The 26,022-nt window shown below is 43.4% G+C and overlaps 2 protein-coding genes, 1 long non-coding RNA gene and 2 other non-coding genes across 5 annotated transcripts in view; 3 read left to right on the forward strand and 2 right to left on the reverse strand.

The window, feature by feature from the left end:
- SDHC (succinate dehydrogenase complex subunit C) overlaps positions 1-12,194 on the reverse strand; it is a 45,414-nt gene extending 33,220 nt beyond the window's left edge. Inside the window, exons 1-2 of the mRNA XM_053608229.1 lie at positions 12,054-12,194; positions 2,846-2,902 (exon numbers count right to left, since the gene is read on the reverse strand). Of these exons, the coding sequence (XP_053464204.1) occupies positions 2,846-2,902; positions 12,054-12,073 (77 nt within the window). The 5' untranslated portion in view covers positions 12,074-12,194. The remainder of the gene's footprint in view (positions 1-2,845; positions 2,903-12,053) is intronic.
- LOC128598031 (small nucleolar RNA U13) lies at positions 8,801-8,901 on the forward strand. The gene has a single exon (XR_008383546.1). It is a non-coding gene; the product is annotated as a small nucleolar RNA U13 (small nucleolar RNA).
- Positions 12,195-17,591: 5,397 nt separating the features above from the next.
- On the forward strand, positions 17,592-23,573 carry MPZ (myelin protein zero). The gene is made up of 6 exons (XM_053608221.1): positions 17,592-17,744; positions 20,920-21,086; positions 21,450-21,663; positions 21,896-22,031; positions 22,178-22,238; positions 22,368-23,573. The coding sequence occupies exons 1-6, from the start codon at positions 17,648-17,650 to the stop codon at positions 22,464-22,466; spliced, it is 774 nt and encodes a 257-aa protein (XP_053464196.1). The 5' UTR covers positions 17,592-17,647; the 3' UTR covers positions 22,467-23,573.
- On the forward strand, positions 20,527-20,657 carry LOC128597960 (small nucleolar RNA SNORA64/SNORA10 family). The gene has a single exon (XR_008383493.1). It is a non-coding gene; the product is annotated as a small nucleolar RNA SNORA64/SNORA10 family (small nucleolar RNA).
- On the reverse strand, positions 23,498-25,712 carry LOC128597681 (uncharacterized). Its single transcript, XR_008383314.1, has 3 exons — positions 25,206-25,712; positions 24,617-24,771; positions 23,498-23,630 (listed from the first exon to the last, which is right to left on the reverse strand). It is a non-coding gene; the product is annotated as an uncharacterized LOC128597681 (long non-coding RNA).
- Between the last annotated feature and the right edge of the window lie 310 nt (positions 25,713-26,022).

The following is a 26,022-nucleotide window of genomic DNA, read 5'->3' on the forward strand; positions in this document are numbered from 1 at the left end:
AACCATATTACTTCACTTAAACTTACTTTTATGCCAAATTTGATTATTAATAACCCAGTGAGGTCGTATGAGAGGAAACATCCTTTCCAATCCCACCCAGTACACAGGTCTGGCAATGAAAGCTCAACTTCTTTCTTGCTGGGCTTCAGGGCAAGTGCAACATTTCAAAATAATTGGAGTAAATTGAATACTTTTTTCCTAGGCCCCAGGTGCTATCTCATACATTATCATCTGTTCTCATCTGGCTTTCCAAGATTCCCTTTCAAGTTCTTAAAACCAAGAACTTCAGTGAAATGGGAAACCAAGCTTTGACTCTGAATAGTGTCTCAGTTTCTCTTGTCCTTAGCTAGATTGAAACCAACTGTTAAATGGCTATGCTCACCAGTTTATTATGTGCCTGTGTGTCTGTATTAAACATGATTCAATTCTCCTTAAAAAAATATACCCTATAAATTACTTATTAATTATAAAAGGAAAATAAGAGTAACTTTATAGTAGGAAAAACCTAGCATTTTCTTATTCAAATGATCAAAGCTAAAACTTACTGATAATGGTACAATAATAGCGTCATATGACCCCGATATAATATACTGAGACTATAACATTACCTATTTATTATTCTTGCCAAAAATACATAAACCGAATCTAATAATTAGGAAACATTCAGACAAACCCAACTTGGGGAACAATATAAAACAACTGGCCTGGGCTGAGCATTGTGGTTCATGCCTGTAACCCTAGCACTCTGGGAGGCCAAGGTGGGTGGATTTCTTGAGCTCACAAGTTCAAGACTAGCCTGAGCAAAAGCAATACACCATCTCTACTGAAAATAGAAAAACTGAGGCAAGAGGATTGCTTGAGCCCAAGAGTTGGAGGTTGTTGTGAGCTATGACGCCACAGGACTTTACCCAGGGCAACAGCCTGAGACTCTGTCTCACAAAAAACAAACAAACAAACGAACAAAAAAAAAAAACAACTGGCCTGTATTCTTCAAAAAATGCCAATGTCATAAGAGACAAAGAAAGGCTAAGAAATAGCTCCAGATTAAAGGATACTAAGGAAATAGGATAACCAAGTACAATGTGTTAAGCCTAATTAGATCCTGAATGTGAGAATAGGGAGCTGTATTTCTATAAAGCACATTTGGAAGAAATTGAAATTCTGAAAATCAACTGTAAATCAGGCAAGAGTTCACCAGTGTTAAATTTCCTAAATCAGAAAATTATGTTTGCATAATTATACTACATTACATAAGATAATTTCTTTGTTCTTAGGAAAAGTATTTCGAGGTAAAGGGTCATAATATTCACAATTTATCCTCAACACAGTCAGTGAAAATAATAACAATAATTAAATATAAATTAAACTGACTACACTAAATTGTCAATATTTGATCAGTTTTAATCTACAAAAATCACCATTTTATATGGCACAACTTAAAATACAGAGAAAGCATAATAAGCAAACATACCAATATGTTAACAATCGATGAATCTGGGTGAAAAGTATACAGAACTTCATCATACTATTTTTACAGTTTTTCTGATAGTGTAAAGTATTCCCAAAATAAAAAGTTACAAAAACACAAAGGCAACTGCTGAAGTCAACAGACTGGAATGAATACATAAAATAAAGACATATATTTCAAGATTAAGTCATGGGAGTAGCCCAAAATTAAAGAGTATAAGAAAAAACAATCAGCTGGATGTAATGGCTCATGCCTGTAATCCTAGCACTCTGGGAAGCCAAGGCAGGTGGATTGCCTAAGCTCACAGGTTTGAAACCAGCCTGACCAAGAGCAAGACCTCATCTGTAAAAATAGCCAGGTGTTGTGGTGGGTGCCTATAGTCCCAGCTGCTTGGGAGGCTGAGGCAAGAGAATCGCTTAAGCCCAAGAGTTTGAGGTTGCTGTGAGCTGTGTTGCCATGACACTCCACCAAGGGTGACAAAGTAAGACTCTGTCTCAAAGAAAAAAAAAAAAGAAGAAGGTAAAAGAAAGCATTAAGGGAAGAAAGACAAAACAAAGAAAAGAAAGGAAATAGATATCAAGGAAGGAATCAAGAAATCAATGAAGTTGGGCGGCGCCTGTGGCTCAGTCGGTAAGGCGCCAGCCCCATATACCGAGGGTGGCGAGTTCAAACTCGGCCCCAGCCAAACTGCAACCAAAAAATAGCCAGGCATTGTGGCGGGCGCCTGTAGTCCCAGCTACTCGGGAGGCTGAGGCAAGAGAATCGCTTAGGCCCAGGAGTTGGAGGTTGCTGTGAGCTGTGTGGTGCCACAGCACTCTACCAAGGGCCATAAAGTGAGACTCTGTCTCTACAAAAAAAAAAAGAAAAAAGAAATCAATGAAGTTGATTTCTAATTCAGCAAAAAGCGGAAAGTAAGAAAAATTAAGAAAAGACCAAATAAGGCTCAGTGTCTGTAACACAGTGGTTACAGTGCCAGCCACATACACTGAGGCTGGCGGGTTCAAACCTGGCCAGGGCCAGCTGAACAACAGTGACAATTGCAACAAAAAACAGCCGGGTGTTGTGGCAGGCGCCTGTAGTCCCAGATACTTGGGAGCCTGAGGCAAGAGCCCAGCAGTTGGAGGGCTCTACCAAGGGCAACATAGTGAGACTCTGTCTCAAAAAAAAAAAAAGAAAAGAAAAGACAAGACCAAATAAATATCTGTCCTTTTTCTACTCCTGGAGGAAAAAAAAAAGTAGTAACCACAATTTCTAAGGTTTCAACCAATTGTCTACAACTGCCTGTGTTCACACATATCCATCAAATCTAAGTCAACAAGCTACTGCTTTTTCCTGAGGAAAAGAAAAAGATAATCATCTCTAGACTTAAAAACTTACTTTCTGATACAGAGCTGAGGACTAAGGTGAGCTCGGAGGCAATGACGGCCAACATTTCTGCAAAATAAGAAAGTCAAGAATCATTCTATAATATGGACACACGCAAAAAGAAAAGAAAATCAAGAACCAATACACACTTAGAGGTCAACTTCAGTATATCAACTTCTCTATTTCTGTCCTATATTAGACTTAGAGGTGGAAGATTAAAAGATAAAAGCAAAGATAATATATGTCCTTGAGATAACTTTCTATAACTCTTAAGTAACCCAAGAATAATCAGAATAATCAAATGGACACTAAAGTTTTAACTGAACACAAACAATAAGGTATAAGAATAGTCAAAGTTGGTAAAATTCATCAGAGAAATACAGAAAGTGTTTTGTTTTGTTTGAGAGAGAGTCTATGTCAGCCCTTGGTAGACTGCCGTAGCGTCACTACTCACAGCAACCTCAAACTCTTGGGCTTAAGCGATTCTCTTGCCTCAGCCTCTCAAGTAGCTGGGACTACAGGCGCCCGCCACAACACCCGGCTATTTTTGTTGTTGTTATTGTTGTCATTGTTGTTTGGCAGGCCCCAGGCCGGGTTCGAACCCACCAGCCCCAGTGTATGTGGTGCCCTAGCCACTGAGCTATAGGTGCCAAGCCTAGAAAGTGTTTTTTTAACCTAAGTCTTATAGGAGGTGATGATTAAAAGACAGTTACAAACAACAACAAACAAAAAAACAGAATAAACCATTGGCAACAGTAAGCATATAGCTATAGCAAAGCTAAGCAAATGAAGGAATTAAAAAGGGTGAAGAACAAGGGGTCATTTCAGAAACTACCATCAGGTTCCAGACAACCTGGATGATTTCAAGTCCAAAAGTCTCTCACATACTAGTGCAAAAAATATAAGAATGCAATTTTTTTAACAACCACAAAAAGATATTTAAAGAGGATATACAAGTTTTCCACTAAAAAGTTGTTATTTTTGAAATGTACTCATCAGTGCCAGAACTGCTTTTCTAGCCAAAAGACAAGATGTGCCCAGGCATTCCATCTAAAAAGAATTTAACTGATCCAAAGTCTACACTAGGGTTTTCAACCTTCCTAGTGCTGTGGCCCTTTGGGTTGTGACCCACAGGTTGAGAACTGCTGGTCTACACAGTATAGGCTGAGTCTCCCTAATCCGAAAATCCAAAGTCTAAAATGTTCCAAAACCCAAACTTTTTGAGCAACACCACGATGCTCAAAGGAAATGCTCATTGGAGCACTTCAGATTTTGTATTTTGGGTACAGAGATGCTTAACTGTAAGTATAATGCAAATATTCAAAAATCTGAAGAAATTCTGAAATCTTAAACATTTCTAGTCCCAAACATTTTAGGTACGAGATACTCAACCTATATCATGCAAAACACGTGACAACTATACTCATTAGTCACATCATTTTATCAAATCTTTCTAAAAGCAATTAAACTTCACACTTTGTAAGAGTAAAGTTCTGAGACTAAAGATTAAAAATACATTGATCCCACAAAAGTTTTTGTAGGCCAGGCACTGTGGCTCATGCCTATAATCCCAGCACTTGGAAGGCTGTGGTGGGTGGATTGCCTGAGCTCATGAGTTGGAGATCAGCCTGAGCAACAGTGAAACCCCATTCTCTTAAAAAAAAAAAAAATAGCCAGGCATTGTGGTGGGTGCCTATAAACCCAGCTACTTGGGAAGCTGAGGCAAGAGGATCACTTGGACCCAAAAGTTGGAGGTTGCTGTGAGCTGTGATGCCACAGCACTCTACCAAGGGCAACATAGTGAGACTCTGTCTCAAAAAAAATAAGAAAAAAAATAATAGAAAAACTAGCCGAGTATTGTGGTAGATACCTGTAGTCCCAACAACTACTGGGAAGGCTAAGGCAAGAGGATCACTTGGGCCCAAGAGTTTGAGATTGCTGTGAGCTATGATGACATTACCGTACTCCATCCAGGGTGACAGAGTGAGACTGTCTCAAAAAACAAACAAACAAAAATCTCATTAAGACCCACAATCTTTTAAATGAACTTACGATGTCTCTTATACCACTGACATTAGATACACAATTCAAAAGACCTATGCTTATACTAGTACACTAGAAGACCCCACTATTTGAAGGAAAAAAATCCAACCAATACTTCCTTCTTCAGCTCTCCCTTCTTTTTAGCTTCGGAGGCAAGAGGTGAATGAATACAGACATTGTGTACTCAAAGCTCGCAGAAAGATGTGGGAACAAATCTCTTTAAATCAATTGAATTGTGGCTCTGAAGTTGCAGGGCATGCATTCCTCACACCAGGCTAGGCCCAGTCACTCAGCTACCCAGCAAGAGTTTGCAGATGTGGGTTGGAATCTATGGAGTACTCTCTGTCTAGTACTATTGTTTCCCAGACAAATACCAATGTAAACTTTCCAAAGGCCCTTACAGAAACTAATTGCACAAATGCCATAACCTTATTAGAAATATGACAAAATTAGATATCTACCCTTGCCCTTCATGTGAAATCAGGAACTCTAAAAAGATTTCTCTTTTCTACACAGGAATGGTCCCTTATCATTATAGCTAGAAAATAAGAGTACTTTTCTTTTTTTTTTTTTGCTGTTTTTGGCAGGGGCTGGGCCTGAACCCGCCACCTCCGGCATATGGGGTCGGCATCCTACTCTGTTGAGCCACAGGCGCCGCCCCTTTGTTTCATTTTTTATTTTTTTTTTGAGACAGAGTCCTACTTTGTTACCTTCGATAAGGTGCCAATGGCATCAAAGCTCACAGCAACCTCAAACTCTTGGGCTTAAGCGATTCTCTTGCCTCAGCCTCCCAAGTAGCTGGGACTACAGGCGCCTGCCACAACACCCTGCTATTTTTAAGAGATGAGGTCTCACTCTTGGTCGGGCTGATCTTGAACCTGTGAGCTCAGGCAATCCATCTATCTGCCTTGGCCTCCCAGAATGTGGAGATTACAGGCATGAGCCCTCACATCCAGCCTGTTTAATTTTTTTGAGAGAGTCTCACTCTGCTGTCCCAGGCTAGAGTGCCCTAGTATCAACCTATCTCACAGCAACCTCAGACTCCTGGGTCTAAGTGATCCACCTGCCTCAGCTTCCTGAATAACTGGGACTACAGGTTCATGCCACAACTCTTTTTTCTACTTTGAGTAGAGATGGGGTCTCACTCTTGTACAAGCCATCCTCCTGCCTTAGCCTCCCAGAGTGCTAGGATTACAAGCATGAGTCATGATGCCTGGACTTAATTTTTTTTTTATTTTATCTTTTTTTTTTTGAAACAAAGTCTCACTCTGTGGCCCTGGGTAGTGTGTGGTGTCATAGCTCACAGCAACCTCAAACTTGCTTGAGCAATCCTCTTGCCTCAGCCTCCCAAGTAGCTGGGACTACATGTGCCCACCATAACACCTAGCTAATTTTTCTATTTTTAGTAGAGAATAGTCTCACTCTGGTCTCAAACTTCTGAGTTCAAGCAATCTAACTGCCCCGGACTCCCAGTGCTAGAATGATAGGCATGAGCCACCGCACCCAGCCCCAAAATGCATTTCATTTGGATTACTTCATCACCTGCTTTACTCATTTAAGTTACCTGCCCTGGCCGCCATAGACTTTTTTTTTTTTTTTTTTTGAGACAGAGTCTCAGTCACCCTGGGGTTGAGTGTCATGGCATGATAGCTCAAGCTATGTTTTCTTTTTTTAAGAGACTCACTCTGTCACCCAGGCTGGAGTACACCGAACCAATCATCACTTATCATAGGCTTGAACTCCTAAGCTTGAGCACTTTTCCCACCTCAGCCTCCCAAATAGCTGGGATTACAGGTATGAGCTACCACATCCAGCCTTTGTTTATTTTTATTTATTTTTTACATTTATTTTTGGTTTTTGCAGAGATAGGGTCTCTCGATTTTGCCCTGGGTGGTCTTAAACTTCTGGTTCAAGTGATCCTCCTGTCTCAGACCCCCTGAAGTGCTAGGATTACAGGTGTTAGCCACTGTGCCCAGCCCTTTATTAACTAACGAGCCATAATGTATAATTTCTAGTTAGTGTTGTTCCCTTCCACATGTACAATACATGTCTCCCCCAAAATGGAATCATTTCTCAAATCATTTTTTAAACTCTTCTTTAAGAAGAGATTGGGGGCAGAAAGTAATACAGAAAGAACACTGGAAAGTAAAAAAGCTAGACTGGAGTCAGATCTGTATAAGTTGTATAACTTAAATGAGTCACTGAACTTAAGCTTTTGCATTTTATCAGGGATCAATAATACCTACCTTACTGGCTGCTAGAAGGATCACATGACAAAATGTATAGGAAAGCATTCTCTAAAGTACAATATGCCACATATATGTAAAATATTTTTTCACTGGTCTCCTCGATGTCTTTAATTCATATCACATTCTTTTTTTTTTTCTTTTTTAAGAGACAGAGTTTCACTCTATTGCCCTCAGTAGAGTACAGTGACATCACAGTTCACAGCAACCTCCAATTCCTGGGCTTAGGCGATTCTCTTGCCTCAGCCTCCTAAGTAGCTAGGACTACAGGCACCCACCAGAATGCCTGGCTTTTTTTTTTTTTTTTTGTGCAGTTTGGCCGGGACCGGGTTCAAATCCACCACCTTGGTATATGGGGCCACCACCCTACCCACTGAGCCACAGGCGCCGTCCCATAGCGCATTCTTTTTAAACCCTCAGTGGTGATAAAAATATTCATCTCCAGAAAATGAATTTCAGGGGAAAAAAAAAGTTATTCAAAGCCAAGTCTGTTATCAAAATTGAGTAATATCACTTTTAATCCAGAACGAGATGTGACTATGTTTCTCTTATGACATTTAAACTTGATTTGATGGCATTCCAAAATGTTAGGAAATATCAAGGTAACCGCAACATATAACACTGCATGACATGATGAAGAGCAATAATTTGTATACAAAAGTTCTGGTTAATAACTACTAACATTCTACTAACTTGAAAGCTGTAACCTAGGTCATCCTTGACTTCTTTTTTTGAGACAGTCTCACTTTGTCACTCTTGGTAGAGTGCTGTGGCATCACAGCTCACAGCAACCTCAAGTCTTGTGCTTAAGTAATCTTCTTGCATCAGCCTCCCAAGTAGCTGGGGCTATAGGCTCCCACCACAGTGCCCAGCTATTTTTAGAGATGAGGTCTTGCTCTGGCTCAGGCTGGTCTCAAACCTGAGTTCAGGCAATCCACCCGCCTTGGCCTCCCAAGTGCTGGGATTATAGGCGTAAGCCACCAAACCCGGCCTGACTTCTTTTGTCTCCTCCCCCTTATACATGTAAGCATCACCCAACCCTACCATTACTATCTAGGAAACTTCATTTCAGTCTATTACTTTAGTCTATATCCTTTTCATTTCTCACTAGGACTGATCTCGCTAGCATGAATCTCTTCTCTACTATTCACTATCACCAATACTAACTTACTAAAAAATGAACCTCATTTCATCATTCTTCTAAGTTTTTTACAATCCCCCACTGATCATAGTGTAAGAGTGAACAAGGCACTTCTCAACATGGCCCCATCCAACTCTCTAGACGTACTCTCCCACAAATTGCCTTCAATCCTCTATACTACTGCCACACTAAACATTACACTGTACGCAGATAAGAGCAGGGCCTCTTATGACTGACTACATGCTTTTGTTAATACTTCTCTGACTAGAACTTCCCTCACAGCCTGGTAAACTCATTCTTCAATGCCCAATCCCTGGATGACAAGTTGACCATTTCTTTAGCTGTGTTTACTATATCTGCCATGCTCTCACACCACTTGTTCATATCTACCAATATTTAGTTATGTTGTTAATAAATTATTTATTTATCTGCCCTGCTAGGCTTTGAGTTCCTCAAAAATAGGACTGGAATGCTCTGCATCCATAGCACCTATAATAATGTACAATATGTAGAAGAGTTTTAAAAACATGGTTTGTGATCCTTTTGTAGTTTGCAAGCATGATGATTAGTTTTTCATGCGCACGCGTGAGATGTGCCTCCCACAGATCTTGTTACGTCGGCACATTACCTGTCTGACATGGGGGAAAAAAACAAAAAAAAACATGGTTTGTGTGTTTATTTTAAAAAGCAATCTCATGTACTGAGAGTTAAACCTCATTATTTAGAGGCATTTTACAGATAGCATTTAATATGACAAGCGCTGGCCAGATAAGATGATGATTCTTGGTGCCTTTGTGCTTATGGAGCATGAATATCATTAGACAGAAGCCCAGTTGTCCTTAGCTTAGTTCTCTCTTTTCTTGGCTTTGGCAAATCACTCCTTGACTGAGTGCCAATAGAGTTGTTACTCAACTGGTTTTCATCCTTGGCTGGTCCCTAAACTGTTTAGGGAATATACAAAATGCAGAGCATATATTCAAAAGCTATGACATACAATATTCTCATAACTAGTAATTTCTTTTAGCCAAACATTAAAAATGTTTAAGGGGGGGAGGAATGTTGGCCAAAGGATACAAGATTTCAGTTAGGAGGAGTAAGTTCAAGACATCTATTGTATAATATAATGACCATAGTTTTTGTTTTGTTTCTTTTTTCTTTTTTGAGATAGTCTCACTCTTTTACCCTGGGTAGGGTGCTATGGTGTCATAGCTTACAGGAAGCTCAAACTCCTGGGTTTGAGTGATCGTCTTGCCTCAACTTCCCGGGCAAATGAACTACAGGCTCCCACCACAGTGCCTGGCTAATTTTTCTATTTTAAAATTTTTAGTAGAGATGGAGTCTTGCTCTTGCTCGGGCTGGTCTCAAACTCCTGAGCTCAGACTATACACATGCCTCAGCCTCCCAGAATGCTAGGATTACAGGCATGAGCCATCATGCCCGGCTGTGACTATAGTTAATAACAATGCCCTGTATACTTGAAAATCAGACCAGATGTGGTACCTCACACCTGTGAGCACTTAGGAAGGCCAAAGAAGGAGGACTGCTTGAGGCCAAGAGTTTGAGACCAGCATGTGCAACATAGCAAGATGCCACCTCTAGGCTCTGAGCCTGTAGCTCAGTGGTTAGGGCGCCAGCCACATACACTGGGGCTGGAGGGTTCAAATACGGCCCAGGCCTGCTAAACAACAATGACAACTATAACAAAAAATAGCCAGGCGTTGAGGCAAGCGTTGAGGTTGCTGTCTGCTGTGATGCCATCTGCTGTGATGTCACGGCACTCTATAGAGGGTGACACAGTGTCTCAAAAAAAAAAGAGAGAGAGAGAAAAGAAAGAAAAGAAAAAAATTGCTAAAAGTATATTTTAAGTTTTCCCACAAGTAGTGTATATGTTAATTAGTTCTATTTAGCATATACAGTATATAGTTGTAAATATAAACAATTTTCATTTGTCAACTAAAAATAAGCAAATGAAATTCTTTAAAAGTTTAATATTTCTTTTAAATGGGCCCAACTTATTAGCATTTTCAACTCACAAATGAGGAAACCACAATCATGGAATCAATGACCTTGACTTTTTAAAAATAAATAGAACACTAGGAACCAGAATTCTTAATAAGGGGTTTTCCTTTGAAATTAAATCAGCTCCAAATCCCCCTCCAAATCCCCCTTGTAAAATAGCATTAGACTGGGAACTACTATCAAGAAAAAAGTATTTTTAATTCTCTATTTCTCCTCCTAAAAAATCCCATGTGAGAAATGGAGAGAGAGTCACCTTTCCCATGAGAGCTTCAGGATTACCACTAATGAAAAAGAAATCTTTTTCTTGGCATTGAATCCTAGTGTAGGCAGTGGTACACAACTCAAAATGATACTTTATGCATACACGTAACAAGTATAACGACCCTCACCTTCTAAACATTAAGCCCAAAACTCCTAAAATGAACTGTTTGGAACCAATATGATCATGTCAAGCTAAATATTAATTCTACCAAAAGCCCCTAACAGCTACCAAAATATGATATATCAAAGAAGTCAAAAACATTCGATTATGCCCAAACCATATGGAATAAAGGGGCAGTTACAGCAAGACTAGTCTTGGCATACCTTACAACAAAGATATGTATGGAGATGAAAGGCAAGGAGAAAATGAAGAATTAAGACAAACCTGATCTCAACTCCAAGAAGAATCATTTTGTCACTGAGAAAAACTAAACAAAGTTATTCTATTTTTATACTGGGTGACTGAAGTGGAAAGAAAATGAAAAGACATTTGGGGAAATCAGGATTGAAATCGCAACAGCATTGAGCTAACTTTCCATAACAAATAGTTTCCAAAAATAGGGCTGGAACAAAACTATGCTGGGATCTGTGAACAGTCTGGGATCTAAAGGCGCTAGCCGCTACGACTAGAGAAGTTCTAACTAGAGAATGCAAAGTAGACAGCGCAAACTTCAGAACGGAAGAAAATCTTGGATAATTCTCCAGACAGCTAATTTGCCTTTTAGAGAAAACCTGGGTCACCCACTCCCCATCCCAAGTAAAAAGATAACTACAAATGAATTCCCTGGGCTGCTTTGGGCAGCAGATGACTACTCTGGGTGCTACTGCTAATTGCCAGCCCGGTAGGTGTCCAGGCCTCTGCTGGAGGCTTGTAAGGAATTCAAAGTGCCCACTCATTGCCAGCAGCAGCTCGTATTTGCAGGAATTAGAAACAAAAGCAAAATACATGATGGCCTCTCTACCCTGCTAAATAAGATCTCGAAATTGTGGGACCAGCCAGACACGGTAGCTCACGCGTAAAATCCCACCACTTTTGAAGGCCAAGGCGGGAGGATCGCTTGAACAGAATTCCAGGCTGCAGTAAGCTATGTTCACGCCACTGCACTACAACCTGGGTGACAGAGAGAAGTCCTGTCTCGAAAAAGAAAAGAAATTGAGGACCGATGGTCAGCTGGTCTGTATGTCAGAGCTACTTATTTTGTGAGGGCTCGACTCAGGGTACGGCCCGAGAGCAATTTGGGGAAGACACATTATATGTGAAGGAAGTAAAAGGGGCAAGAGCAGCGCAACCGATCAGTTCCGAGCAAGTGACCCCGAAGCCCTGTGAAGCGCACCGGAGCAGTTTGGGGGGAGGGGAGGGAGATTTCGAGGATTCCAGAACGCGTGGGCTTCACACCCACGGGTCCTTTCCCTGCCCAAACATCGGGTAAATAGCCGTCACAAAGATGTCGGGGCCAAATTAGGTTTCCCAGGTCACAAGGACCGACTCCCAGCCCCACACTAAAGTCACCTCAACAGGAGCGCAGCCATCTTGGGTTCCGGCCTGGACGGAAGTGACGCACGTGGTCCCGCCCCCTTAGGGTGGGGGTGGAGTGGGTAGTCCCGTGACAGCACCGGATTCTTTAAAAAGCTCCAGAACCTCTGCGCTCTTCTCTGACTAGATGGTGTGGTATTTTTTTCCGGTTCTTTGGCTTTTTCCTCCACTGACTCCTACCGGAATTTCAGTAGAAAAGCCGCAGGCTCAAAATCTGCGGTCTCGGTTCCTCCCGCATGCATAATCATTTTGTGTCACTTTACCGAACCACGAAGAGCGGACTTGCCCAAATTCTCCATTGAGGACTTGGCAGTCAGTTTCACTCCTCTCCCTCCAGGTCGGCCTAAAAACGTAGAGGTTGGCTGGCTTGCTGGGACACCCTGGAAAAAAGATTCTTTGGACCCCTGCCGTTCTAATGTGAAGGTTAACCCAGACAGATACACAGGTTGAGACCTAAATGAGGAGGGGTCTCGAGAGAACCTTGCTAACCACGGTTACCAAGAAGGAAAGAAGCCTTGATTAGGCCCCACAATTCCTGGACTTGAGCTGTGACATGAAACCTAACTCTCACTACTGGCCGAAGACAATGCTCCCTTGTTCCTTGTATCAGTGATAGGTGGGCGACACCCACAGCGAGAAGAACCTGGGATAAAGGGGATAACATACTTTGATTTATGTATGTACATAAACAGTTTTCAAGAACCCAAGCACAGGAATCAACGGCAGAGTACTCAAGACTAAAGAGAGACAAAGAGCAAGTAAGAAGGATGGGAATAGAGTGCAAAAGTTCTGGACCTTTCAGCGGGGGACTAGGGTGGGAAAGAACGAAGGGGACAACCCCATTCTGCAATAAAACATACCCAGTCACATTAATATTCAGATTGTATTTATATTTAGCACCCGTGCACTTTTCCTTTCAGGATTTAAATAGCACAAATTCATCAATTCTGAATTGACTGAGTAATATTATTTTATTTTTCTATGATGCTTGACCAAAAAAGCATTAGGATTGGAAGACACCTTGGAAACTCTCTAACCTATTCAGTGCAAGGATCTCCCTGACAGCAAATCTGCAAGACTCTGCTCCCAACAGTGAGACCTGGAAAAGTAAGCTTTAGGGTGGCTCACATTTGTAATCCCAGCACTTTCGGAGGCAGAAATGGAAAGATCATTTCAGGCCAGAAATTAGAAACAAGCCTTGGCAGCATAGCAAGCCTCTGTCTCTACCAAAATAAAAATTAAAACTTAAACAACAATAAAAAAAAAAACAAGCTTCACTTAGTGAACTGCTTGTTAATTAGAAAATTGTTGTATTGGGCGGCGCCTGTGGCTCAGTCGGTAGGGCACTGGCCCCATATACCGAGGGTGGCGGGTTCAAACCCGGCCCCCGCTGAACTGCAACCAAAAAATAGCTGGGCGTTGTGGCGGGCGCCTGAAGTCCCAACTGCTCAGGAAGCTGAGGCAGGAGAATCGCTTAAGCCCAGGAGTTGGAGGTTGCTGTGAGCTGTGTGATGCCATGGCACTCTCCCAAGGGCCATAAAGTGAGACTCTGTCTCTACAAAAAAAAAAAAAAGAAAATTGTTGCATTAAAATACAGCTTTCTACTATCAAACTTCCAGTAATTAATTCTACCATGAGCATTAACAAATCCAATGAATGCCTCTTCACTTAGCTTTTTTTTTTTTTTTGACACAGAGTCTCACTTTATCATCACCTTCGGTAGCGCACGGTGGTGTCACAGCTCACAGCAACTCCAACTCCTGGGGTTAGGTGGTTCTCTTGCCTCAGCCTCCTGAGTAGCTGGGACTACAGGCACCTGCCAATGCCCAGCTATTGTTTTTGCAGTTTGGCTGTGGCGGGGTTGAAACCTGCCACTGTCAATATATGGGACTAGCGCCCTACCCACTGAGCCACAGGCGCTGCCCAGCTTTTTAAATAATTTCTTTTCTTTTCCTTTTTAAATTTTATTTTATTTAGACAGAGTCTCACTTTTTCACCATGCCGTCATAGCTCACAGCAACCTCAAACTCTTAGGCTCAAACAATTCTCTTGTCTCAGCCTCCCAGTAGCTGGGACCACAAGGCCCACCTGTTTTTTAGAGATAGGGTCTGACTCTTGCTCAGGCTGGTCTCAAATCTGTGAACTCAGGACAATCCACCCACATCGGCCTACCAGAGTTCTAGGATTACAGGTGTGAGCCACCACACCCACCCTTCATAATTTCATTTATATATGTATTACATTTTTGCCAGAGTCTATGAGAAGTGCTGTAAGGAGATTCCAAGTTATAGATGCATATTGTCCTCAAGCTTATAGCCTTAGAAAGACCACTAAAATGCCTGTAGTCCCAGCTACGTGGAAGGCTAATGTCAGAAGATCACTTGAGGCCAGGAGTTTGAAGCTACCCTGGGCAACATATAAAGAGACCCCATCTCTTGAAAGAAAGAGAGAAGGGGGCGGCGCCTGTGGCTCAGTCTGTAAGGCGCCGGCCCCATATACCGAGGGTGGCAGGTTCAAACCCGGCCCCGGCCAAACTGCAACCAAAAAATTGCCGGGCGTTGTGGCGGGCGCCTGTAGTCCCAGCTACTCGGGAGGCTGAGGCAAGAGAATCGCTTAAGCCCAGGAGTTGGAGGTTGCTGTGAGCTGTGTGAGGCCACGGCACTCTACCAAGGGCCATAAAGTGAGACTCCGTCTCTACAAAAAAAAAAAAAGAGAGAGAGAAGGAGGGAAGCAGGGGAGGGAAGGGAAAAGAAGGAAAGGAAGGAAGGAAAGAAAGAAAGAAAGGAAAGTAGCAACTCCATGAAAAGAGTTTAGATAAAGCAGGTGGATAGATAAGGAGAAAGTGATTACTTACAATTGGGAGATAGAGTTAGGTAGAAATGTTGTCCATAATATTTGTAAACATGTTTTGATGATGATGATCTTCCTGTGGAATTTATATCAAGCCCCATATTTAGAGCTTCACAACCCAAATCTAACACAAATCACCAACCCCGCCAGGACTGCGGTCTGAGAAGATGGCTGGAAAGTACCCAGGAGACTGTGGCTTTAGGTGGATAAGTCTGCAATGGTCTCATGGTAGAAGCGATGATGACCATCCTTTCAAATCAACCTTTAGAGCTCATAACTCTAGAGGATTTATGGAAATTAATAAATCACAGTGAAAGTCAAACCAAGCAGAAGTCAAGACCTTTATCACCAGCTTTTCTTAGAAATAAGCAAGAGGAAGAAACAGTGTCTAGCCAAGGTCTCAGGTGAGAGAAAGGAAGGGGAAGAAAGAAAGGGAAACAGGCATAGTGGCTCACAACTGTAATCTTAGCACTTTGGGAGGCTGAGATGGGAGGATTGCTTGAGTTCAAGAGTTTAAGACCTGCCTGAGAAAGAGTGAGACCCCATTGCTACCAAAAATAGAAAAAATAAGCTGGGTGGGAGTGTTGCATGCACCTGTAGTCTCAGCTACTCAGGAGGCTGAGGCAAGAAGGTCAGTTGAGCCCAGGAGTTTGAGGTTGCAGTGAGCTGTCATGACACCATTGCACCTTACTCAGGGCGACAGAGTGAGGCCCTGTCTCAAAAAAAAAAAAAGTCAGGTCTAGTCATGTAGACATTCCCATCCCTAACTTCACCCCCAAACCTCCAAACTTTTAGGAGATTCTGATGATAAAAATAATTAAATCCAGCTTCTGTAGTCTGTCATTTAAGGCCCTTTACAAACTGGATTCGACTTTCTTGTTCAGTGTTGTTATGTCTGAACAAGTCCAATGCATGTATGACGCTTCAAGTTCCTCCAAATCAAGTCAAAGTTGGTGGCACAAGATCTGCCCTGAATATGCCTAATACTTCAAAAACACACCCAGCACACACATTTTTATCAACTCTTTTCCCTTGCTTTTGCTATTCTATCTGGTTACCTTCCCTATCTCCCTTTTCAAAAGGCAATGCTTCAAGGTTAGTCCCTAAGTAACATTGCCTGCTATGTGACTACTGCTTTTTCTGAACTTTATTAAATAAAATTTAGTTTGTTTTTAATCTTTCATATAACTTACTCAGTGTTCCTAATGTTGCAGCTGTATGTGACCACCTTTGTACTCTCAACACTCTGTCCATTACTAAAGTAATCATGGTTTATTATAGTTGGTTGTTGACGGGTTTGTCTTCTGATTGCTCCCACCTCCACCTCCCCAAAGTAGTTTTTTCCCCCCCTTTGGAGACAGACTCTTAGTTTGTCTCCTATACTGAAATGCAGTGGCACGATCATAGCTCACTGTAGCCTCGAACTCCCAGGCTCAAGTGATCCTCCTGCTTCAGTCTCTCAAGTAGTTAGGATTAAAGGTGCCTGCCATGGTGTCTAGCTAATAATTTTTTTTTTTTTTGAGACAGAGTCTCACTTTATCACCCTCGGTAGAGAGTACCATAGCATCATATCCCACAGCAACTTCAAACTCGTGGGCTCAAATGATCCTCTTGCCTCAGCCTCCCAAGTAGCTGGGACTACAGGCAGCTGCTACAATGCCAGGCTATTTTTTTTAGAGATGGGATCTCATTCTTACTCAGGCTGGTCTCTTACTCCTGAGTTCAAGTGATCCACCTGCCTCAGCCTCCCAGAGTGCTAGGATTACAGGAGTAAGCCACCATGTCCAACCTCCAGCTAATTTAATTTTTTTTTTAGAGACAGGGTCTTACTATGTTGGCCAGGCTGGTCTCAAACTCCTGGCCTTAAGCAATCTTCCTGCCTAGGCCTCTCAAAGTGCTAGGATTACAACCAAACTGATTTTGAACTCCTTGCAGGACTTAATTTTTATTTTCTTTCTATTACACTAATTCACATACCTTACATATAGCTAGTACTCAATACAATTTTGATGCCTTGCTCTAAATTAAAATGGATTTAAAACTAAAGCACGACACATTGAAGAAGTCCCTTACAAAGAGGGAAAGGTCAGGGGCTTCTTCCCTTGAGAAGGGAAGAAGAGAGAAAAGCTTCTATCTGGAAAGAATCACCCAGTATCCAGGGAAATGAAGGGGGAAAAAAAATAAAACTCCCAAAAGACCTGGTCATCTCAAGAAGTCTGTGTACACGTCCAGCCTGTGGTAGTCAAGGTAACAAGGGTTATCCTATTTTCAGACTTCTCTAGGGGAAACCTGCCTCTAGTCCCAGAGCTCTGAGGCAGCTCCCCTTAGGAAAGAAAGCTAAGGAGGAGCCCCTTTTTATGGCCTTTGGATTGAGGTTTCCTGCCTATCTATCCCTTAGAGGAGTGTGTGTGCGTCCTTTTTTCTGTCCCTCTCTCACCACCCCCTAACATTCCAGCCTGGGGCAGGGGGAGGCCAGTAGACACAAAGCCCTCTGTCTATGGGGTGGTATGTGTCCCCCCACCCCTCTACCCAGACTATACAATGCCCCTTCTGCTCCCTGTTACTCTGCCCCTCTCCCCACCACCTCTCAACTGCACATGCCAGGCTGCAATTGGTTCTTGGTTCAGGACAGCCCCCTCATACTGGGGCTCCAGGGGATTTTAAGCAGGTTCCAGGAACCCCCGCTCAGTTCCTGGTCCCCCACTCTCTCAACCCCACAGATGCTCTGGGCCCCTGCCCCTGCCCCAGCCATGGCTCCTGGGGCTCCCTCATCCAGCCCCAGCCCTATCCTGGCTGTGCTGCTCTTCTCTTCTTTGGGTAAGTGGAGCCACGCTAGTCTGGGAGCCTGGGGATGCAGGCTGTCTCTCAGCAACCTCCCACTGTCTTTGTTGCACTCCCCACTACAATCAAAGAAAGAGCAAGCAGGAGCAGGAAGGTGACATTATATTCAGAGAGAAAAAAAAATGTATACCTTTGGAAGCAGGCAGTAAAGATATTCCATGAAGGGAAATGGTAAGAGAAAGTGTGGAGCAAGCTTCTTTGAGTGGGCATGGCTGGACCCAGGTTGTTTGCTTAGGTGCAGGGAGACCTAACCTTAATTTCCCAGAAGAGAGAAATCAGAAAGTGTGATCTAAGAAGAGAGCCCAGGGTTTGTGGTCTTAGCCTCTCAGATACTTTGACTCTTAGTGCCTCAGTTTCTCTCTGTGGCTCCTCATCTATTATGTGGGTGAATGGGGTAGAAGGGAAGTTCTGGGAGATTCTGGAATTGTGTCCTTTTTTTTTTTTTTGACACAGAATCTCACTATGTCGCCCTCATTAGAGTTCTGTGGCGTTACAGCTCACAGCAACCTCAAATTCTTGGGCTTAAGTGATTCTCTTGACTCAGCCTCCCAAGTAGCTGGGACTACAGGTGCCTGTCACAATGCCCAGCTATTTTCTTGTTGCAGTTGTCATTGTTGTTTAGCTGGTCCGGGCCAGGCTTAAACCCGCCAGCCTCAGTGCATGTGGCTGGCATTGTAACCACTGTGCTACGGGCGCCAAGCCTGGAATCTTGTCCTTCTAAAGCTATCTTTCATAAGTTGACCAATCCTTTCTTTGCTCCCTCTGGCAGATGGTGGGTAAGCAAGAGAAGGTCAAAGCAGGATGATTTGATAGATCATTTTCTTCTCTGAACTGCCCTGAATCATAGCACAATGAGTGAGCAATAGGCAAGCTGGGGTGAGAGAGGGACAGTGAGGGGAGAGGGGCTGCTGAGAATGCTCCAGGTTGCCTGCTGTCAGCTCCTTAAGTTCTAGACTCTTCTGGGCTTTACTGGACTATTCTGGGGTACCTCGAAATATGTTAAGGACAGGGAATCAGAAAAGGGCATGGTAGGAGAAATGAGTAGAAAGAATCTTGGAGCATAGCAGGAGGGAGAGTTCTGTCCCAACACCTGTCCCACTGATAGAACCACTGGACAGAACTGAGAAGGGTAATGGCTAATATTGTAACAGGGGGAATAGAAGTTAGAGCCAGTGAACAGCCTCATGGGCTATGTTGGGGATTTCCAAGAAGTCTATAGGGCAGAAGTCCCAGGAGGTGAGTAAATGATATTGCATGCAGAGGTGGGAAATTTGGGACAATGGGTATGGGGGGGTGGCATAAATCCCCCAACATTGGTCTGACAATGGGACTTTCTTTTTTTTGGTTGCTTCCTCCTCCTCTTGTAGAACAAAAGGGTCTACAGTTGCCCTACCACAGGCCAGCCCACACACATAGTCTTTCTGGAATGACCATCCTTGTGTGGGTGAGTCCTGAGGGTGGCACTGGGCCAGAATGGCCAAAAGGAGGATAAGGGCATTTGAACCACAGAGGGCTCACATGCAGAGTTCTGGGCTTGGGGTCTTGTTCTGTAACTAGCTGAGAGGAGTAAATAAGGTCTTTTCCTCTTTGTCTCCCAAGTAAAAAGCAAGCCAAATGGGAATCAGGGATTCAGCAGTGAGAATAGTTGTGCCAGGGGAGAAGACTTACGTTCTTTAGTTAGCTTTATTTTTTTTTCCTGCGAGAAATTTGGGTGTGCTGTACTGTGAAACACTATGCAGCTGTTAGAACTAAGATTGCTGTCTGGGTGGCGCCTGTGGCTCAGTCGGTGAGGCGCCGGCCCCATATACCGAGGGTGACGGGTTCAAACAGAAAAATAGCTGGGCGTTGTGGCGGGCGCCTGTAGTCCCAGCTACTCGGGAGGCTGAGGCAGGAGAATTGCTTAAGCCCAGGAGTTGGAGGTTGCTGTGAGCTGTGTGAGGCCATGGCACTCTACCGAGGGCCATAAAGTGAGACTCTGTCTCTACAAAAAAAAAAAACTAACTAAGATTGCTGTCTATGAATCAACATAGAAGGCTCCTCCAGATACATATATTATTAAGCAAAAAAAAAAGTAGAATATAATGCAGTGTGAATATAAAAAAAGAAAGCTCTACAAAATAAAAGTATTTGTTATAAATACATGTATATCTTGAATGTATTGAGTTCATATTGATTTTGATTCTTAGGAAAAGCATGTGCATTAAACTGATACATGTAACAGTGGTTATATCTGGGAGGGGACTGACCACAGAAAAGAAATTGGTTGGGGTGGGTGTTAAGGGAAACTTGAGCTTTATTTCTTTTGTCTTTTTCTTTCTTTCTTTCTTTCTTTTTTTTTTTTGAGACAGAGTCTTACTTTATTACCTTTGATAGAGTGCTGTAGCATCATAGCTCACAGTAACCTCAAACTTTTGGGCTCAAGCGATTATCTTGCCTCAGCCTCTGGAATAGCTGGGACTACAGGTGCCCCCACAACGCCTGGCTATTTTTAGAGATAGAGGTCTCACTCTTGCTCAGGCTGTTCTCAAACCCATGAGCTCAGGCAATCCACCCGCCTTGGCCTTCCAGAGTTAGCTTTATTTGTATTGCTTGAATAGTTTGTAAGAAAACATAGTATGTATTACCTGAATAATTCATAATAAATTTCAAAAATGTAAAACTCTGCATCTAAAGGATAGCATAAGAGCAAGAAACTGACACAAAGGGAAAGTGAGGCATGATAACAAAAACCTAACCATCTAGAAGTCTTCAGGAGAATTCTTTCTCACCTCTGCGTAGTCGCATTTGGCTTTACCGATGTGACTTTCATAATGATGAGAGAGAGAAAAGATCTCAGGAGCACAGATTGGCCTTACAGTGGCTCCTCTTTGCTTAAGGGGTGGAACAGGTCCTTGTGGGGGGAGGGAGAAAGAGTTTTGTTACTAACAATTTCATTCCCTCTACAGACATGCTGAATGACTTGAACAGACACAGCATTTATGTTCATCTATTCATTCCAAAGAGCGAGTTTGGCCTCAGAATTTATGATTTCTTCCCAATCTTGGCTATGACCTCTGACCTGTGACTCAGCCCTTGACTTCCTATGATGTCATTCCTTCTATATCCCTTAGTGGGTCCATATATGTGTCTCACTCTCCCTTTGTGCTTGCAGTGCTGTCCCCGGCCCAGGCCATTGTGGTTTACACAGACAGGGAAGTCCACGGTGCTGTGGGCTCCCGTGTGACCCTGCACTGCTCCTTCTGGTCCAGTGAGTGGGTCTCAGATGACATCTCTTTCACCTGGCGCTACCAGCCCGAAGGGGGCCGAGATGCCATTTCAGTGAGTGTCTGGGGAGAATCCTGGGGTTGGATAACAAAAAGGGTGCTTCAAAGAACACTAGAAAAGAGAACTTGGTGGGGTGGCGCCTGTGGCTCAGTCGGTAAGGCGCCAGCCCCATATACCAAGGGTGGTGGGTTCAAACCAGGCCCCGGCAGAACTGCAACCAGAAAAAAAAAAAAGAAAAGAGAACTTGTGCTGAGCCAGAAGCCCAACCTCGGCGAGCTAGGGCCTGTTTGCATGGTTCTGCCTCCCTCCAGAACTACCCCCTTCATCCCCAAATCCCTTCCTCTGAGTCTGGAGCTAAGCTTTGACAGCTCTGTTCTCACTGGGGTTCTCTCTCATGCTTCCCCTTGTTCCTCCTAGATCTTCCACTATGCTAAGGGACAACCCTACATTGATGAGGTGGGGACCTTCAAAGAGCGTATCCAGTGGGTAGGGGACCCTCACTGGAAGGACGGCTCCATTGTCATACACAATCTAGACTACAGTGACAATGGCACTTTCACCTGTGATGTCAAAAACCCTCCAGACATAGTGGGCAAGACTTCTCAGGTCACACTCTACGTCTTTGAAAAAGGTGTGAAGGGGTGGGGGTCTGGGAGGCAGTTCAGGGAGGGGCTGAGGGAGGACTGATAAGCTGGGGGAAGAGGCAAAAAGCCCAGCCTAATGACGGTGGCTCTAGGAGGGTGGGCAGACGGCAGCCTTGGCTGGGAGTCCTCTATCTTCAATCGCAGGGAACAGGTATAGGGCTCGAAACCCCAGAGATAGGTCCCTGCTTATACCTTCACTTCTCTTCCTTCCACTCCTAGTACCAACCAGGTACGGGGTGGTGCTAGGAGCTGTGATTGGGGGTGTCCTCGGGGTGGTGCTGCTGCTGCTGCTGCTGTTCTACCTGGTTCGGTACTGCTGGCTGCGCAGGCAGGCGGCCCTGCAGAGGCGGCTCAGGTAAGAGGCGGGGTTGATTCCCTTCCCCTACCCCATCCGGGAGGAGACTGTTCAGTTGGTGGGCGGGCCGAAGGAAAAAGGAAGCTGTGTCTCGGGTGCAAGGGGTTGTGGCCAGGCCAAATCCACAGCGCCTCCTTTTCCTGCAGTGCCATGGAGAAAGGGAAATTGCACAAGCCTGGAAAGGACTCGTCCAAGCGCGGGCGGCAGGTTAGCGGGACTTGGGGCCTGGGCAAGCTGGGGAGGTGAACTCTGGGAGCCGCCAGGCAGCGTGAGGAATGGGATGGAAACTGTCAAGCCCCACCAGATCTGGAATGATGTGTGCACCTCTCCCCCCAGACGCCAGTGCTGTATGCCATGCTGGACCACAGCAGAAGCACCAAAGCTGCCAGTGAAAAGAAGAAGGGACTGGGGGAGTCTCGCAAGGATAAGAAATAGCGGTTAGCGGGCCGGGCGGGGGGTCGGGGGTTAGGGGTGGAGTCTTCCAAAGGCTCTCAGGTGGTGGTCATCGAAATGGAGCTACGAAAGGATGAGCAGAGCTCGGAGCTCCGCCCTGCTGTCAAGTCCCCCAGCAGAACCAGCCTCAAAAACGCCCTCAAGAACATGATGGGCCTGGACTCGGACAAGTGATCACCACCTCCCAGGCCCTGCCAGAGCAGGGAGACCTAGGCTCCTCTTACTCCGGTCTAGGTGCTTTCCTCTCTCGCTCCCCCGCCCCGCCCTGCCCTGCCCTTATCTCCCCTTGAGATGTAAGTTTCATTCCAGAAGTCTTTATGCAGGCGCTTGTATTCTCCGCCACCTTCACCCCCTGGCTTTCTGGGAACCCAAGGGCTGAGCCTACCCCTCATCTGCCCCAAGGGTTGTGTGTTTGGTGCCTGTCCCTCAAGCACCAAGAAGAAAGGGAGCTTGATACCCTCTGCCTCAACCCCAGGCCACCTGGCATTCCCATCCTGTCCCTCTAGCTCTTTCTTCTTCTGCCCTTCACTTCTCCTTCCCCTCTATCGGGTGGTCCAGCTTATACTCTGTCCTCCCAGCTAACACCCAGATCATACTCTCCTTCAGGGTTTATTTAGGTTGTTGATTATTTTTTATTTTTAATCCATTCTTTGTTTACCTGCGACCTTGCTCTGCCCTCACCCCCATGACTGAGGAACAATGACGTCATGTGGCTTTTGCAATTCCTCCCCCCTCCCCCCTTAAGTCCTTAATGGAGAGCCAGCCCAAGCAGAGGGGCCCCAATCCTCAAACCCTGGCTGTAGCATTGGTGCTCCCTGACCACTTTGGAGCACTGCTCTGGGACTCAAGGTCTTGGGGAAGGAGAGGGAGTGAAATCCTGGATCCTCAAAGGTCAGGGGGTAGAGGAGGGGGCAAATGAGCCTTAAGAAATGCTGTTTAAACAACCACACAGAAAGCAGGAAAAACAAATGGGAAGTAGAGAGGAAAGGAAAAGGCTGCACTCCAGCCACAGGGGATTCTTAGGATTTTTTTTTTTCTATATTCTGTATATTTCTTCTCAAACCTCCAAATGTCCGTAAATGTTTAATAAAACTGACATTTCCAGAAGCTGCTGCCTCCATCTCGAATTTTTTAATTCTCCTGTCTCTTAAAAAAAAAAAGGAACAAAGAAAGAAAAAAAGAATAGAAAAATTAGTCTGAATTCATTTTAATATAAAAGCTAATAGATTCTATATATAGCTTGTAGGGGGTGGGAGAGAGCACTTAGTCACAACTCAATAAAGTTGGGAATATCTAAGCTCAAGATTCTTTATTAGTTAAGATAGTAATCTATCCATTATTCATTAGATAGTTGCACTCTGCTTAAATTTTCCCAGCTGTTACAAGAGTCAAATGAGACTTTATGTCACTTCTGAGATATAGCATAACTCAAACTTTCTCATTTAATTACACGTGTGTTATAAAATTTATCAGCCACCTACATTTTGCTAGCTCAGTTTACTCAATTATTTTAATAGTTCTGATTCCATCAAGAAAACATATTTCAACCTTTCCACTACGCATTTTCACAAGCATTATACACTTCCATGGGTTTATCCAGGACTGTGCCCCTTTTCCACTATTCCCACCAACGTAAGCCACATCTTTTCTCTCCTCTGCAATAAAGCATTAAATAAAACCTAAAATAATGATTCAGGTAAAGGCAAATGGCATTCTTATATGGGAAACTTTGAATCCCATCTAATTATTACTTTAAAATAAATTATTCACAATTCTCAGTGCATTATTAATAATAACATTAATTTTAACTAGGCATACATGTGAACATTTTTAGAATTATTTAAAGCCTCTTTCAATGTTAACCTCAAAACTAAAAAAATCATGAACCAATTTATAAATATACATATGAAAAGCCTAAATAAAACATTAGCAAATAGAATCCTACAGTTAGTCAAAAAAAAAAAAACCAATAAATTATGACCATGAAGAATTTATTCTGGGAATGAAATCTAACAAAATTTATTATATTAACCTGAGGAAAAACATAATTATATCAAAAGAAAACGTTAAAACAAAAGCACCAGCCTGCGGAAGAACAAGACCCCATTTTTACTAAAAATAGAAAAACTTACCAGGCATAGTGTGGACACTTGTCCCAGTTATGTGGGAAGGGGAGGCAAGAGGATTACTTGAGTCTAAGAGTTTCAGGTTGTTGTGAGCTATGACGCCATTGCATTCTAACCTGGGGCAACAGAGTGAGACGCTGTCTCAAATAATAAACACATTTCTATAACAAGAAAATAGAAAATAGGCCTAGTTACTACAGTACTCATTTGCATAATTGGTCATAGAGCCATAATTGACATCTATTTTCTGTATTTCCCTGCTGTCAGCCAGAACCTCAGATAGTCAGGGGGGGAGCGACCCAAACTTCCATTTCTGACTTAAGGCCTTAGTTCTCAGTTGTCTTGCCTTTTTTTTCTGTTGTTGTTGCTATATTTGTCCATTAACCTTTACTATTAGGCATGAAAGTTCTAAGTGGTGCTTCCAGAGAATCCCCTGGGTTCCAAAAATAGCTTTTCTTATCCCTGCTGTGCAATAGCAACTCAATTTCCCCTAAGTAATCAGGATTGTAATTGCAAATCTGGCTCAACTTTTATGTAATGAAGTTGTGAGCTCTTTTTCAATTGCTGTGGACCCCCAGGTTGAAGATTATGTAACCTGGGCATGCCCCAATGAACCAAGCTTGCAACCATGGGCAAAACCTAAGTGCTTGGACTAGGAGTAGGGACCGAATTAAGAAGATGCTGCAAAATCCAGAATCCAATCAGATTGTGCTCTGGAATCACTCCACAGCAGGATCCAGTCAGCATATGTTTCCTGGCATCACCCCCATCGTAAGTTCCTATCAGATCACACCTCCTCATTACCATCTGACTATAAAACCAGCCCAACCCTCAACACACTGTTTTGCAATTTATCCCCAGTGTGCTCCTTACTTGTGTCAAATACTAACCAACAGCTATAACCAACTTGGCTGTGTCCTGGGCCTGATACATGCCAAGTGAGGGCACCACTCCATTTGGGAGGTAACAAGGTCAATCAGACCAGCCAATGGAGTACAGTAGTCTCCCCTTAATATGGAAGATATGCTCCAAGACCCCCAGTGGATGCCTGAAACCATAGGTAGTACCGAACCCTGTATATGCTATGTTTTTTTCGTATACATCCATACCTGTGATAAAGTTTATAACTTAGGCACAGTAATAGGTTAACAACAATAACTACTAACAAAAAAGAATAATTGTAACAATATGCCAAGATTACTACTCTTACATTTTGGGCCATTATTAGGTAAAAGAAAGAGGGTTACTTGAACACAAGCACTTCCATGATAACAGACAGCTACTAAATAACCAATAGGTAGGTAGGGTATACAGTACAGATATGCCAGACAAAGGGATGATTCGTGTTTTGGGTGAGATGGAGGGGGTTCAAGATTTCATCGTGCTACTCAGAACAGCACACAATTTAAAAT

Source organism: Nycticebus coucang, chromosome 10 (assembly GCF_027406575.1).
Source record: "Nycticebus coucang isolate mNycCou1 chromosome 10, mNycCou1.pri, whole genome shotgun sequence".
NCBI lineage: Eukaryota > Metazoa > Chordata > Mammalia > Primates > Lorisidae > Nycticebus > Nycticebus coucang.